The sequence below is a fragment of the Nomascus leucogenys genome, chromosome 7b, assembly GCF_006542625.1.
Source record: "Nomascus leucogenys isolate Asia chromosome 7b, Asia_NLE_v1, whole genome shotgun sequence".
Lineage (NCBI taxonomy): Eukaryota > Metazoa > Chordata > Mammalia > Primates > Hylobatidae > Nomascus > Nomascus leucogenys.
This window is the reverse complement of record NC_044387.1, coordinates 103,389,753-103,406,231: the sequence shown is the minus strand read 5'-3', so window position 1 is coordinate 103,406,231 and position 16,479 is coordinate 103,389,753. Positions and strand designations below refer to the sequence as shown.

Here is a 16,479-nt window from a genome sequence, read left to right as displayed (position 1 = left end):
ACTGGAAATGAAAGGGTGGATACAGAAGGACTATGGAACATATAAAAGGAAAGTGTTCCAGCAAGAACTTCAGCACTTATTACTAGAAGGGGATGAGGAGGGACAGAGGTGCAGGAGGAAGAAGAAAAAACAAAATGATATGGTAGCACTACCACCTGGGTGATAATGCAGGTACCTCAGAAGGGCTGAGGTACCCGCACTGTGAAAAACTAAACAGGAAAAGGAGGGATAATTCTTCCTTCCACCTAATTCCTGAATAATTAAAATGATTCCATATTGGAATGTACATTGAGAATACTGAGACTCAGGTCATAATGAAAGTTTAAAAAAAAAAAAAAAAGCAAATGAATTATTTTGAGTCCTGAGGAAGTTTTAAGAATATGAATACTGGAAAAAAGAACTGAGATATAATATCCCAGTAGTTAAGATCATAAACCCTGTATTCAGTCTAACTGGGTTTAAATCCAGGTGTGTCATTTACAAATTGTGACCTTGAGCAGGTTCTTAAACCTTTCCAGGGTTCAATTTCCTCCTTAATAAAATGGAGCTAATTCAGGGGGCTGTTTGGAAGATTAAATGAGATACTGCAAAATATAAAAAGCCTTTAATGCTAGTAAGCTATAACACTGTCTCTGATACTCAGATTGCAAAAGCAAATAAATTATAAAGTCACATTCCTTTCCCCAGCCTTGACTCCAGAGAGCATCTGTGTCTAGAACTAAGGCTCCACAGATCACTCTGCACCCATGTTAACCTACCCTGGCTTGAACCAGCTGATGAAAATGGGATAGAGTCAGCTGTAACAAATGAATTATATATACATATGCTCAACACTTCCCCTCAATCTGTGCACATGGCAGCAACACTGGGGAAAAAAAGAGACTTGTAACTTAATAAATTATAAAATTATATCCACTCTGCTCCCTCTTCCCTTAGTGGAATTTGCACACTCCACCACATATGTATTTACACAAGATGTCAGGGGCAGATCAGCAGATGAGACTGAAAAATAATCAAGAAAATATTGCTTCTCAAAGTTTCTTAGTATGACACATAATGTTGCACTTTCCATTTGTCAGTGGATGGTGTATTGATCATTGTTTAAAATTTTATGTATTTTATGGCGCTTTGATGTCTTGGGGGCGTTGCTGTCTGGGAACAGACTGCCCCTCCCAGGGCTAATTTAATTCTTAGAGATAGCCAATGACTCCCATGAGCCCATCCTTCATATGTAAACCAACAGTCCAAAGCCCATATCCCTAACCTCCTCTTTTATCTAACTCACACTCCAAACCAATATTTCCCCTGCCCTACATCATCCCCCAGGGAAGATACTGGACAACTAGAGACCATTCCCATATCCCAGAGTCTGCTGAAATTATTCAATCGAGCCAATCCTAAACTTGTTCAGACTTGCCTACCCTGCCTCACTCATTCCTTCCCAAGGAAACCACAATACAGGCTCTGGCCATGATTTCTCCTCTGCTCCTTCTGCCTCCCAACCAACCCAAGCACTTCCCCACTATGTGGCCTGGAATGGTGTAGTATGCCCCCTTCCCTTGAGGACTATAATAAAACTTCTTTCAATGGCATTGACCTCTTCCCATCACCACTCAGTCACTTCTACAAATTAAATCCTGGGTATAATCAAAACAAGATGGGCCATGGGGCTGGCCACTATATGAACGTTAAGAACCTGTTCCTGATAGATTAGAATAGAAATAATATCAATTTTCTGGAATGCCTAGGGGCACATACTGTCTTCAAAAAGCTTTGCCAGGTAATCTCAATCTTAATGTAGCCCAAAAAGTATTTCTGGTTGGCCCCAAGAGCTACAGCAAGTCAAAACCTAGAGAATAATCTGCTATATTTATTTATTATTTGTTCGTTAATAAGTCAGAGGGCATCTGACTTGGCCCACAGGAATTTCGAGAGACCAGACTGGTTCTGTGGGTGTTTAACCTGGCCTCTAGGGATAAGGGATGACTCTAAACTAAAGTGATTCAGGCTGTGAAGCCTGGGTCCTTTTGGGGCCAAGAGAAGCCCTGGGTGATCAACAAAATGGCCTGAGTCAGACGGGCACAATGCAACCACTGCTTTAGACCTAGAGCTCTTGCCTCACACTCACTGGCTAAAGTTGAGCTTTCTCTAAAGTAGTATTTTAAACACTAATTTTAAAGATGTAAATATTTAAATATGCAAAAGATGTAGATCTCACCTAACTGTGAAAAAAAACAAACTGTATGCTACAGCTGATGTCTAAACAAGAGATGTACAGGATGGACAGACCCTCCAGCCAAGAATTTTCAAGGACATCACCACCACAAGGCAGCCCAGCCATCTGGAGAATGTGGGAGATGGGCAGAGATCAGTCAATAAGAGTCCAAACTTCTCAGGCTTAAATATTCATTATAACTCGGGTCTCTGATTATCCTAATATTTAATACCTATATCTATTTCCGATATTTATATATGTGAGTGCAACCTGCCTCAAAGTATAGAACTCATCCTCTAACAAACATAAACGTATGGTCTTCAAAAGTTTTCAGAACTGTAGATGACTCCCAATAATCCTCATCTCCTAGTAATTTATGCCTCTTGAGTATGGGCTAGATCTGATGGCTTGCTTCTAATGAACAGAACATAGAATAAGTGACAAGATATTACTTCTGAGATTAGGTTACAAAAGACTGTGCTGTTGTCCTGCTCACTCTCTCTTTCCCTGATTCTTCTTGGCTTTTTGGCTCTAACAAAGCAAGCTGCCCCGTTGTGAGCTGTCCTGTGGAGAGGCCCACGTGGCATGGAATGAGGGAGGCCTGTGGCCAGCAGCCAACAAGGAAGTGAATCCTGCCAACCACTGTACGAGTGGCTTGGAAGCAAATCTTTCTCCAGTCAGCCTTGAGATGACTGCAGCCTGGCTGACACCTTGATTGTAAACCACCACAGAGACCTTGAGCCAGAGGATCCAGCTAAGTCTTGCCTAGATTCATGGCCCACAGAAACCATGAGATGATAAATATTATTTTAAACCACTAAGCTTTGGGACAGTTTGTGACGATGAGATATATAATTAATAAACTAATGAAATAAAGAGATAATAGAAATTAAAAATGTATGTTAAAAATCTGAAATGTTCCTAAGTTATAATAATTATAAGATATGTACTCTCAGTTCTCTCTCAATCTTTTGAGGCTTCAGCCAATCATATTTCCCTCCATCTTGGGGACCCAGTATATTTCAATAAAATATTTGTCACTGGCTAAAATGCCACAAAACACTGACTGACACTTAAATGAATAAAGTGCAATAATGATGATGATAATAAACTATCGGCATTTGTCTTGGATAGATCAGGAAAAACACTCCAGTAGACTGGTTTAAACACCGCATATTACAAGAGAGGCAGTGGGAGGCATTCTCATTTCTGAAATACTGCACAATTAAAATATGAACTACAAAAGAGGGTTCCCAAAGGCACCTTAGAAGAAGGCTTCATAAAGCAGGATTGTGCTTCATCTCCATCGTTGTATTTGCAGAATAGATTTGTGAAGATTATTTTTTAAATGTAAATACTCAAGTATATTATACAAATGTGGTATTTTTTATTAAGACCTAGTGGCCTTGGGAGCTCATGGCATTATAATTTGCTGTTTTCTACTATATTAAAGAAGCAATATATAATACTGTTAAAAATGCCCTTGTACCTCAAGGGAATTCACATTCCATCAGTTTTACAGATGTGAAACTTTATAGGTAGAGAACACATGTGAATTACAAGAGCTTATCATGGAAGATAACATTAGATTCTTCAAAGATTTTTTTTGTCTATAATGCATATTTCTATTCTTCCTACTGTGCTCAGGAAGAATAAATCAAATGAATATAAGTAACTTTCCTTGTCTTCCTTTTTATAAAGTATCTGCTATATTTATTTATTATTTGTTCATTAATTTCTACAGACGATTATTGACCATCTACTACAGGGTTTGGAAAAATAAGATAATCGGGCATGATCCCTCCTTCCAAGAAACTTACAAAATGTAGAAGAAATAGTGACATAGATATATGTAGAACACAATCAGTGCCTCGAGCAGAGAATGGCTATGTGCATGGCTAGTGTATGAGAACAGCTAGTACCATGGCAGTTTAGAGACAAATGCCTTTCTTCTGGCTGAAAAGAGTACAGTTCCATGGAAAAGGCAGTAATTAAAGAGGGCTTTGAAAGATTCCCGAATAAAGAACCTGGCCCGTTCCCTGCCCCAGTCAAAACCCCCGGTTACCCCAGTCACACCAGCCTTCAGCTGCACTGAATTTCCTGCATGTCTTTCCTCAAGTCCTGCTTTCTCTAGCCTCTTGAGACCTTTGAATCTACCTGTGGTCTTCCTTCTTCCCCACCCTCTTTTTCTCCAGCCTGGTTAACTCAGTCATCTCTTCAGTGTCAGCTTAAAGCACTTTCTCCAAGTAGCCGTAGCTACACTCTTTAGAATGGAAAGGCTGCTTCTTCATGTTTCCCCGTGTTCTCCTGGCATGATGGTGGTCCTTTCCTTATTCCACTACACAATCTCATTTCTTTACCAATACCCCAAGAAGGACTAGCCTATGATCTCTTGAATGTCCAGTAAATGAATATGAAACTCATTTTGAAAGCAATAATGTGCCACAGAAGGGTTTTGTGCAAGAGCACAAAAGGATCTTTTTTTTTTTTTTTTTTAAAGAGACAAGGTCTTATATGTTACCAAGACTGGCCTTGAGCTCTTAGGCTCTAGCGATCTTCCCACTTCACCCTCCTGAGTAGCTGGGACTACAAGCAAGAGCCACCATGCTCAGCTTCAAAGAATCTTGACTGTATTCTATGAAAATCATCTGACAGACATGTGAAGTTCTATTATCAAAATAATTGATATGATGGTGCAAAAAATTTTTTGGTGAAAATTATACATTAAATGAAAAAGTTTATAAAAATGTATATATAATATAATCCCATTTGAGATGTAAAATACATTTAAAGCTGTGTGTGAGGCACGGGGATTCCTTGCAATCAGATTTAAGACCAGTCTGGGCAACACAGAGAGATGCCATCTCTACCCCCAAAAAATGAAAACAAAAATAAATTTTAAGAAACTGTGTATATGTGCATGTGTGTATCAATATGAAAAAGTCTGGAAGGATACACATCAAAAGATTTAGAATACTTAGTTAACTCTGGGTTGTATGAACATAGATAATTTTTCTTCTTTTCACTTATCTATATTTTCTACTTTTCTCCTGTACACCATTACTTTTCGTTTGTTTGTTTGTTTTTGAGACAGGGTCTCACTCTGTCAACCAGGCTGGAGTGCAGTGGTGTGATCACAGCACATTGCAGCCTTGAACTCCTAGGCTCCAGCAATCTGCCCACCTCAGCCTCCCAAGTAGGTGTGACCGCAGGTGCAAACTGCCTCCCAAGTAGGTGGGACTACAGGTGCAAGCTGCAAAACATGCTGAAAGAATCTATTCCCAAAACTGAACACAATCCTTTTATATGAAGTTCCAGAACAGACAAAACTAAACTATGGTGATAGAAATCAGAACAATGTCTGCAGCAGTAGGGAGGGCTGACTGGAAAGGGGCAGGACAGAACTTACTAGGGTGACGGAAGAAGTTTGTACCTTGATGCGGGGGCAAGTTACAAAGGATTATACATATGTCAAAGTCCACCCAAAATACATGCTTAAAATCTGTGCATTTTTGTGTATGTAAATGAAACCTTGATTACTGAAAGAAAGAAAAAAAATTACGGTACAACTCTGACTCTACCAAAAAGTGATTTACTTCTGATTGTATTAATAATATCAAAACCTTATAAACCACACCTCCTTATTTACCTTCTAGTTAGTTACAAACATCCCTCATTGATATCTATACCCCCACTCCACATATACCCACTGAAAGGTGAATGTGATCATAAAACACTTATGGCCTAAAATAACTTTTACTGTCAAGGTCAAATCTTTTACTTCTAAATATTCAATAGTGTTTCTTAGAAATAGTGTTAAACAGCCAAACATTCCTTATTTCATTTTTTATTTAAATAATGAGAAAATGATGCTGAAACTATACAATGTCAGAACACAACATATGTGTTGAACAGCTGTTTGAGAAGATAATACCATTTGCTTCCTAAACTACTTCACAGGAATGTCTTGAAGATTAATGAGACGATGGACCAGATCGTTTTCGGTGGGTGAACTGTTTGCTGTTGGTAATTTGGATACATCAGACCACTAGAATACCATTACCATTAAAGCAAAATAGCAGACTTAAAATTTTATATTCTAATAGTGAAGTTTTAAAATATTCAAAATGGTGTTTTTTGACACACAATTTATACTTCAAATGTACTTTAATTCCTTTAAATAAGAACAGAAAGCTTTTGATTGCTGAGTTAAGCAATAAAGCTCTTCTTTTTAACATTTTAACAGTGTATCATTATACTAGTTGCCCAGCGATGGAAACATAAAAGATGCAGTCATTGCCCTCAAGAAGCTCACAATTTAGTGAGGAAAACATACAAAAAATAATATAAATGTAATATGAGAATGCTTTTTTAAAAAATCCCTATGCACCTGGTCCTCCAGAAATATCTGGATGGGGCACTCGACCAGAATGGGACGGGGACCTGTGAGGTGGAGGGGTGGGTACCAGAGAAAGCCTGTGGGAAGCAGTGGCACCTGAGCAGATTGACCCTAGAAGGATGTGGCCTTCAGTCAAAGGGAGGGCCTAGGGACTGTGCAGAGAGTGCTCAGGCTACACTCTACAGATGCAAAGAAAGGCAGGGCACAGGGTCCTCCTAAAGGCCTCCAGTGCCAGGCATGGCAGGAGATGAAAAAGGAGAGGCCGGTGCAAGCAGACTAGGAAGAGCCTTCCAGCAAGGAACAGAACACATGCATCTGGGCTCTGAGAAAGACTTAAACAGATGTGGCAGCCAGCAGCCTGAAGGAAGTAACTGAAGTTATCACCCAAGGAGATCTGCAGCATGCAAACAGCAGAAGACTAAAGACTATTACAGAAATCCTGACAGCAGGTCCCGGTGAAGAAGAAATGGGCAAAAGAAGACTGGGCAGGTGCGGTCAGGTATGTGAACAGTATGTCACAAAATTCAAAGAGTAAAGAGCAGGAGGAAGTAACTCACAGTGGCAAGTCACAGAGACAAGACTTCAGTGTTGTTTGGATTTGATAGTTTGTGGGGTGTATTAGACCCTTCTTGCCTTGCTATAAAGGAATACCTGAGACTGCATAATTTATGAAGAAAAGAAGTTTAATTGACTCACAGTTCTGCAGGATGTACAAGCACAGCCCCAGCATCTGCCGGGCTCCTGGGGAGGCCTCATGGAGCTTTTACTCATGGCGGAAGGCAAAGCGGGAGCAGGTATATTATGTGGTGAGAGAGGAAGCAAGAGAGTAAGCGGAAGATGCTTCACACCTTCAAACAGCCAGATCTTGTGAGAACTCACTACAGCAAAGACAGCACCAAGGGGATGGCACTAAACCATCATGAGAAACCCACTCCCATGATCCAATCACCTCCCGTCAGGCCCTACCTCCAACACTGGAGATTACATTTCAGCATGAGATTTAGATGGGACAAATATCCAAACTACATTGTGGGGTCTCGGGTGCCCTCAGCAAGAACAGGTTCTGAGAGATGATGGAGAACAATGGAGGAAGTGGAGTTCTTGCAGACTACAGCTTTCACCAAGTCTGGCTGTGAAGGGAAGAGGAGACAACTACAGCTGGCAAGGGATTCTGGTTGAAGGATGGTTTTGAGAGGGTGAGGAAGGGAGTTTAATGCCATCTGTTTGTATTTCTTTTGCAGTTTTGGTTTCGTTTTGAGAGTTTCCAGTGTTTATACATTAAGACAAAAGAATCATTTATTAATAGAAATGGTGGGAGAAATCAGGAACTAACTAGTAAAGACACCAAACAGGAGAGAAGGATGAAATAGAAAAGTTATTAAGAGGTATCTGTAGGGGTGGAGGTGTCCAGAGGAATGCCTCGTTCACTGAGAAAGGGGAGGAAGCCCTGAAGGTGGGTTTAGATACCAAAGAGTTTGTAGGTGTTGAGAAGGAGGCTGAGAGGATTCCTTTTCTCATTTTGGTACCAAGAGAGCTTATTTTTGTTGACCTAGGATGGCAAGGTTGGTTTCTGGTTTCCCAAATACTACCTTCAGGAAAGAAAGCTACATAATTGTTCATCTAAAATAACCATAAAAGTGAGAGTTAAATAGTTAATACATTTCAGATATTTCACTGACTTGTTTATTTGCAATGACATAAGGGTGGGACACAGTGCTTAAGATGAACTTAATTTTACCAAAATTAGTTCATTTCACCCTTACAGATGACATTTGGTTGTCAGTGACTGATACACAATAAAATCTGGTATATACTAATACAGTATATCAATAAACATTTATTAGAAAACAAAATCAAAAGCTAACTTAAAAACACAATCATTGATTCTTCATAGAACTTTTAGAAACTTTCAGGGAGAGATAAATCATAGCTCTACAAAAAAGTCACATTTCTTCTGGTCATATAAAAGAGGCTGAGGTAACAACTTGTAGAAACTATTATTTGTATTTGTGTTGAACTAATAATATACAGTATACATGAAAGCTGGTTCCCAAGCTGTGTATGACAGGTGTTCTACTGAAACAGATCGCTAACCATATGTGCTCACCGGACTTCAGAGTGCTTACGCCCCTTTCTGCCCTTCCACCTCACCCGCCTGGAAGATGGTGCCTCACAGCTAATAATACAGGCTTTTTTGGCCTCTTGAGAAATACATCATCTACCTACACAAGGGCAGCTGCAAGCCATCACTAATGAGTGAGTATCAAATGAAACACTTTGCTACAGTGATACTGTTCCTAAAGATACTACAGAGTACTGCATATACAAATTTTAAATACAAGAATAGATCTAAAAGAAATAAGACAATGAGGAATAAATTCATTGTGTATTCCCCAAAACCTATAAAAATAATTATTTTTAAGTGAATAAGCAAAATGAGTATTGAATGCTACCATCAGAATAAATTTTTAAAGGAGTAGATAGAGCGCTAGATATTCATATAAACACACACACACACAAATATATAAAAAATATTTCAAAGTATGTGTTTTTGAAAGTCATTCACGGCCACAGTAATCCTCTGCCCTAGACTTACCATGTCAGAGATGTGACAGATTTAAAAGCTGTTAAAATGAGAGGTTTTTCCCTTCCAACGACAAAGAAATCAGGAAACAGAAAAAAGGAAGAGGTTTAGGGCCTTTCCCAGCTATGCTATGTCTTCCAGAGCCACTGATGTGGGCCAACCCCTCCCCAATCCCAGCCTACAAGGCACACTGTGCCAACGCCCAAGTCTTTCTGTGGCAAACACAAGGAAAGGAAGAGCCTGTCAGAAGGTGCAGTGGCCGTGGAAAGAGGAGCCCAGCAGCTCTGATCCCCACAGGTTCCCAGACCTGTGCTGAAGGAGAATCCTCATTCCCCAGCAGGCAGGCAGGCAGGCAGGCAGGCAGGCAGGCACACAGGCCAGACACCCTTTCTCCCTCTCCGTCCCCATAAGGACAACTCTATGTACATGCCCCAAATACCAAGACAGGCATTTCAGTTAAATATTAGTCACTAAGAAAATGGGGTTTTGGAAATTCACTTTGTAACATGTTTATCCTTTTGTGTGATTGTAGGTTTGGGGGGATTACTTTTCTGATATGTTTGCTTTTACCAAAAAGGAAAACTTACTGTTGATGTGATCGATGTAGTAGACACCAATCTGAGGGTCAAACCCTGCTTCCCATCCCCACGGCAGCTCATCCCCAACACAATCAGCAAATGACAAGGGCTTCGTTAACCTACAACAAACCAGAATAGACACACCAGTGATTCTTTCCGTCAAATCGCATATGTCAAAATTCAGCACCCTAACCACAAGTGTCTAGGTTGCATTTAAAATCTTAAAGAAAAAAAAAAAGGATAAAATACAGATGTATATATCCAAAAAAGTAGGACATAATACCCTTTTGAAAGTTCACTGCTTAATATTTGGAGATAAATCTATACACTAAATAAATAAAGGCATCCTAAATCAGGGAGAACGCCAAGCTGAGAGTGAGGAAGCTTGGGATCTAGCTCTAGCTCTTCAGTGAAACAGATACCCCATTAAAAAGAAAAATGTGTCCCAGGATTCAAATACTGGTATCATGAAAATCCTATCAGTAGCTTCGAGACAAGATCCGCATCAGGTTACACCAATTTCAGACTGGATGCTCGTTTATAAATTAACTAAACATTCAACTGTGAAGTCTACTATAAGTTCTCCTTGAGAGGAAGGACAAATTTTTTTTGTAGGTATCTTGTACATAACACTCAACAAAATTTTTAACTGAACCAAATCATCAAGTATTCATTCATATATCAATGTGATCTCACCTTCTGAAATTGCTTTATACTCTCTTAAGACCATTTTTTTCTTTAAGATGCTTTCTCTGTAGGATTTTTCTCTTTAAAACTAATGAAGAAACCACACAGTTTCCTAAGCAGAGTACAGGTTTCAGACTTAATTACAATATATATATATTTTTTCTCACTCTCTTGCATTTTGCTTTTGAGATTTTCCTTGGCTACTGGAGCAGCCATGGGCAGGTTAACAGCACAGATGCCTTGCTGGAGTGTGGCCACCATCAGTCAACACATTTTCTAATTTAATGCACTGGCACCACTAGCATGGTTCTTACATACAAAATCTCCTGGAATCCCTTTTATCTATGCTAATGACTATCAAAGATCTCACAGTTCAACTGAAATATAGGTCATTTTCAGAATCATATCATTCATCAGAATAACAAAGTACATCATCCACCCTTCAGAATGCTGAAGAATGATATAAAAAGGAGGAAAATTCTTTTTTTCCAGGCCTGCTCTGCAATAGTCCTCCAAGGACAAAAAACACCAATAGATGAAAGGAAGGGTCTACTTTTCTGTCAACCTTCCTATAGCATGAAATCTCTCCTTCTGGAGATGGCTCCAAAGACGACACTGGCCTTCCAAACCAGCTCAGCAGACAGAAGCAGTAATGAGGGTAACCCGCTCTACCACTGACTCACTGTGAGACCACTTGCTGGGCACCTCCTCCTACCTCAGTTTCCTTCTCTTTGAAGTAGTGATTATACCCTCACATACTCTCCCTGCAATTTAACTAGCTCCTAAAATAAACTCAGGATAAAAAGGAATTAACTTGGAAGAGCATCCAGGACGTTATAAGTAGTCAATAAATGTCAGTGATTATTAACACAAGCACATGTGAATTCTCTCATTTATCCCTCAGAGGAATCAAGTCAGGCAGCACAGCATAGAACTGTGGTTCTCAGAATATAGTTCCCAGAACCAGCAGCATTAACATCTGGGACCTTGTTACAAATACAAATTCTAGTCGGGCACCGTGGCTCACGCCTGTAATTCCAACACTTTGGGAGGCTGAGGCAGGAGGATGGCTGAGATCAGGAGTTCAAGACCAGCCTGGGTGACACAGTGAGACCCTGTCTTTAAAAAAATAAAAAATCAGCCAGGCATGGTGGCTCATGCCTGTAATCTCCGCACTCTGGGAAGCCAAGATGGGAGCATCACCTGAGCCCAGGAGTTCAAGGCTGCAGCGAGCCATGATCACACCACTGAATTCCAGCCTGGGCAACAGAGCAAGACTCTGTCTCTAAAACAAACTAAAATGATTAAAAAAAAAATAACAGAAATAATACAAATTCTTGAGCCCTATTGTAGAATCAGAAACTCTAAGACCCAGCAATGTATGCTTTCCAGGTAATTCTGCTCCACACTAAAGTGCGGGAACCACCGGCTTAGAAGTTAAGAGCTTTAAGTTTGGCATCAAAGAGATCTGGGCTCAAATCTTTATTCTGCCACTTACTCACTATACAACCTAGAGCAAGTTATTAGCCTTAAAAGCCCTAGTTTCCTAATGTATTTTTTTAAGGAGGTAGGAGGAAAGATTAAGTTTAGACGAGAACTAAACAGTGTAACGCCGGAGAAATGGTAAGCTTCAATATATGTTAGATGAGTAAAATGTAAACATGTTAAGCAATGTGCCCAAACATGGAAACTTGCCATATTTACTTTGTAAACATGGAGTGTATTTGAACTCAATCTGAGTTCAAACACAAAACATTTTATTCTTAGAATTATGCTCAAATTCTGTCTTATATCAAAAACTGCCCTGGAAAATTGATTTTTCTTTTGACAAAGAGTGAGATACCATATCAAAAATCCCTATACCCTAGGACACCTCCTTGTCTACATACATGGTCTTTTTTTTTTTTTTTCTTTTTTTGAGATGGAGTCTCGCTCTGTCGCCCAGGCTGGAGTGCAGTGGCGCAATCTCGGCTCACTGCAAGCTCTGCCTCCCGGGTTCACGCCATTCTCCTGCCTCAGCCTCTCAGAGTAGCTGGGACTACAGGCGTCCGCCACCATGCCCGGCTAATTTTTTTTTTTTTTGTATTTTTAGTAGAGATGGGGTTTCACCATGGTCTCGATCTCCTGACCTCGTGATCCGCCCACCTCGGCCTCCCAAAGTGCTGAGATTACAAGCGTGAGCCACCGCGCCCGGCCTGCATGGTCTCTTTGACTACCTCAATGAAGCAACTAGATAGAGCTCCTGTGCCAGGTCACCCTCTGTATTATTGTTTGATGATTCTCTTTCACTAACTCCATTATCAATGCTGTCTAAAAGGCACATGCATCCTAAAGAAATGAAGATGGAGGAAACATGAGAACAGTAAGTTTAAGTGACAAAAGACAAATATTAGACCAGGATTACCCAGGCACCAATTCAATGTGCTTAAGCATGAGTATGACAGGAATACATTTATTACTTTAAGAATAAGAAGTTATAAAAGCTTGAGGGCATGTGCTATGATTACAAGTTAATAGTAACTTGATTACATTTGGAAATAATCCAGTTTGTTCCATTAACTGGTTAGCAGATAAGCATTTAATTGTCACTGTTCTAAGACTACAATTACATCTATAGGCATACATGTAATTGTGAACTCTGAAAAATTCAGAAGACTCCATTCCTAAAATTTTTAATATAAAAATTTCTTTGCAGAGTTCCTTCAAATGTCAATTTAATACTTTATTTTCTATATATGGATAAATATATATATTTTCTCTGCACTCTATCAATAAGTAAAACCACTACATAGATATTTGTAAATATTAAAGTTTTAGGATTGAATTCTTATGCAAATTATGAAATATAAATAGAACAACATTCTCAGGTTCCAAACAAATTAAGCACCCAATTATGGTGCTATCCTGATAAAAAGAAATATTACTATGATGTACTAAGAGGTAACACAAAGCAGAAAGAACTAACAGATGTATTCCAAAATTACAAACAATATAAATTAAAACAAATACAGTGAACGGAAATGTTAATTAACTTTTAAATTTCTTCCTCTTGTTGTGCACAAGGAATTTCTTACACATTCAAGCTCTCTTTGATGTTAAGTAAGTAAAAATGGATGGAGTTTGTTTTTGGTTGGTTCCCTGAAAAGGAGCAACAGCAAGCAACAACAACAATAAGAACAAAATCCTGAAATTAACTAGAGTCTTAATGCTGAATTCCAGAGATTACTCTTTGCTTAAAAAGGTCTTCCTTTGCACCACGCAAAGGAATTTCATATTATGAAGAAAATGGTAATTTACTGCAGCACTTTGCCAACGTTTATATGCAAGATTTAACTCTGCATGGTATTTCCTCTCCTTGCTGGCATTATAACATTCTTTCACAGTCATTTAATATCTATTGTCAACTCAAATACATGTCCTATGACATGAGATGCCACACAGTGATGTATCTGTTCACTTCACAATTACATGATGGTGAATAGTGTGTGAGTACAAGCACAACTCCAAAAAAAACTGAGTTTGTACTAATTGCACTAAATGAATAAGCACTTGAAAAAAAATTTCAGGTTACTAAAACTCTTGCCACAATTCAGAGCCTCCCAAATGTACAGTTTAGCACACACATTAAAAGTCTTAACAGTTATTTTTACTTTGTAGCATCTGTTGTTCTCATTGTTTAGCTAACACAAAGCAGAGCGAATCCTGTCAACTGCTTATGATTACTACAGAATCTGCTCACAGAAACATCACTGAATTGCTCTAAGAGAACAGGGAGGAAGTAAAGATGTGTTTCACAACTTGAATTTTAAAGCAAGGATAAAGCACTAGAAATCTTTCCACAGTCCTAAAAGAATCTTCGTTTATAATGATGTCAATTAGTTCCCTCAAAATAACTTTTTTTTTTTTTTTTTTTTTTTTTTGAGACTGAGTCTTGCTCCGTCACCCAGGCCAGAATACAGTGGCGCGATCTCAGCTCACTGCAACCTCCACCTTCCTGGTTCAAGCAATTCCCCTGCCTCAGCCTCTCGAGTAGCTGGGATTGCAGGCGCCCGCCACCACGCCTGGCTAATTTTTTTGTATTTTTAGTAGAGATGGGGTTTCACCATTTTGGCCTGACTGGTCTCAAACTCCTGACCTCAGGCAATCCACCTCCCTCAGCCTCCCAAAGTGCTAGGATTACAGGCGTGAGCCCCCATGCCTGGCCAACAACTTCTATCTATCACTAGATAGGGAAACTAGCAGCAAAAAGAAACAAAAGGAGAATAGTAGAAAACAGTGGATGGAGGCAACAAGAAAAAAATGGCTTTTAAGGAAAAATTATACAAACCACTTCGGAAGATAATAATGAGATTAGTTCCCTGTGTGTGAGGAAATTAGCTTAAATGATTAGAAAGAAGTCATATTAGAGGGCCAGGGGCGGTGGCTCATGCCTGTAATCCCAGCACTTTGGGAGGCCAAGGTGGGCGGATCACCTGAGGTCAGGAGTTCGAGACCAGCCTGGCCAACTTGGTGAAACCCCATCTCTACTAAAAATACAAAAATTAGCCAGGCGTGGTGGCACACGCCTATAATCCCAGCTACTCAGGAGGCTGAGGCAGGAGAATCGCTTGAACGCGGGAGGTGGAGGTTGCAGTGAGCCAAGGTCAGGCCATCGCACTCTAGCCTGGGGACAAGAGTGACACTTCGTTTAAAAAAAAAAAAAACAAAAAAAGAAAGAAAGAATTCATATTAGATAGAATTTCTAGAAAACAAACATTAGGTATCAGAATAGGTCACAATGGGCCAGGTGCAGTGGCTAATACCTGTAATTCTAGCATTTTGGGATGCCGAGACAGGCAGATCACTTGAGGTCAGGAGTTCAAGACCAGCCTGGTCAACATGGTGAAAACCCATTGCTACTAAAATTACAAAAATTAGCCAGGCGTGGTGGTGGGCATCTGTAATCCCAGCTACTTGGGCCGCTGAGGCAGGAAAATTGCTTGAACCTGCGAGGTGGAGGTTGCAGTGAGCCAAGATCGTGGCACTGCACTCCAGCCTGGGCAAGAGAGCGAGACCCTGTCTCAAAAACAAAACAAAAGAACAGGTCACAATGGGGAGAATCATCTCTTCCTAAGATAACTTTTACCAAAAGACAAAAAAATAGACTGGGCAACATCTGGAGGCTCCAATCTAGCCTCACTCCCCCATTCTTCCTGCCATAAGCCCTTTTGGGTGTCTGGCAACTTATATTATTGTTTATTAGAACAGTTACTCAATATTTTGAAGATCATTTTGTGACATACTAATTTTTTCAGAAAAGAAAGAAACTAATTTTATTAGTTATCTGTTATGTTCCAAGAATTATGCAAGGTTGTTTCATATCTCATTTATCCTTTAATGGGTATTTCTAGTCTCATTTTTTAAATTTTTATTATTTATTTATTGAGATGGAGTTTCGCTCTTGTTGCCCAGGCTGGAGCGCAATGGCACGATCTTGGCTCACCGCAACCTCTGTCTCCCAGGTTCAAGTGATTCTCCTGCCTCAGCCTCCTGAGTAGCTAGGATTACAGGTATGCGCTACCACGCCCAGCTAATTTTTTTATATTTTTAGTAGAGATGGGGTTTCTCCATGTTGGTCAGGCTGGTCTAGAACTCCTGACCTCAGGTGATCCACCCACCTTGGCCTCCCAAAGTGCTGGGATTACAGGTGTGAGCCACCGCACCGTGCCTATTATTATTATTATTATTTTGAGATGGAGTCTCGTTCTGTCGCCCAGGCTAGCGTGCAGTGGCACAATCTCGGCTCACTGCAACCTCTGCCTCCCAGGTTCAAGCAATTCTCCTGCTCAGTCTCCTGTGTAGCTGGGACTACAGGTGCGTGCCACCATGCCCAGCTAATTTTTGTATTTTTAGTAGAGACAGGGTTTTACCATGTTGACCAGGCTGGTCTCAAACTCCTGACCTCAGGTAATCCACCCACGTCGGCCTCCCAAAGTGCTGAGATTACATACGTGAGCCACTGCGCCCAGCCTCTATT

The 16,479-nt window shown here is 40.0% G+C and overlaps 1 protein-coding gene across 1 annotated transcript in view; it reads right to left on the bottom strand.

Annotated features, from left to right (window-relative positions):
• Positions 1-16,479, bottom strand: part of WWC2 (WW and C2 domain containing 2) — a 225,794-nt gene that overhangs the window by 119,212 nt on the left and 90,103 nt on the right. The window contains exon 2 of the mRNA XM_030816353.1: positions 9,786-9,895. Coding sequence (XP_030672213.1) covers positions 9,786-9,895 — 110 coding nt within the window. The remainder of the gene's footprint in view (positions 1-9,785; positions 9,896-16,479) is intronic.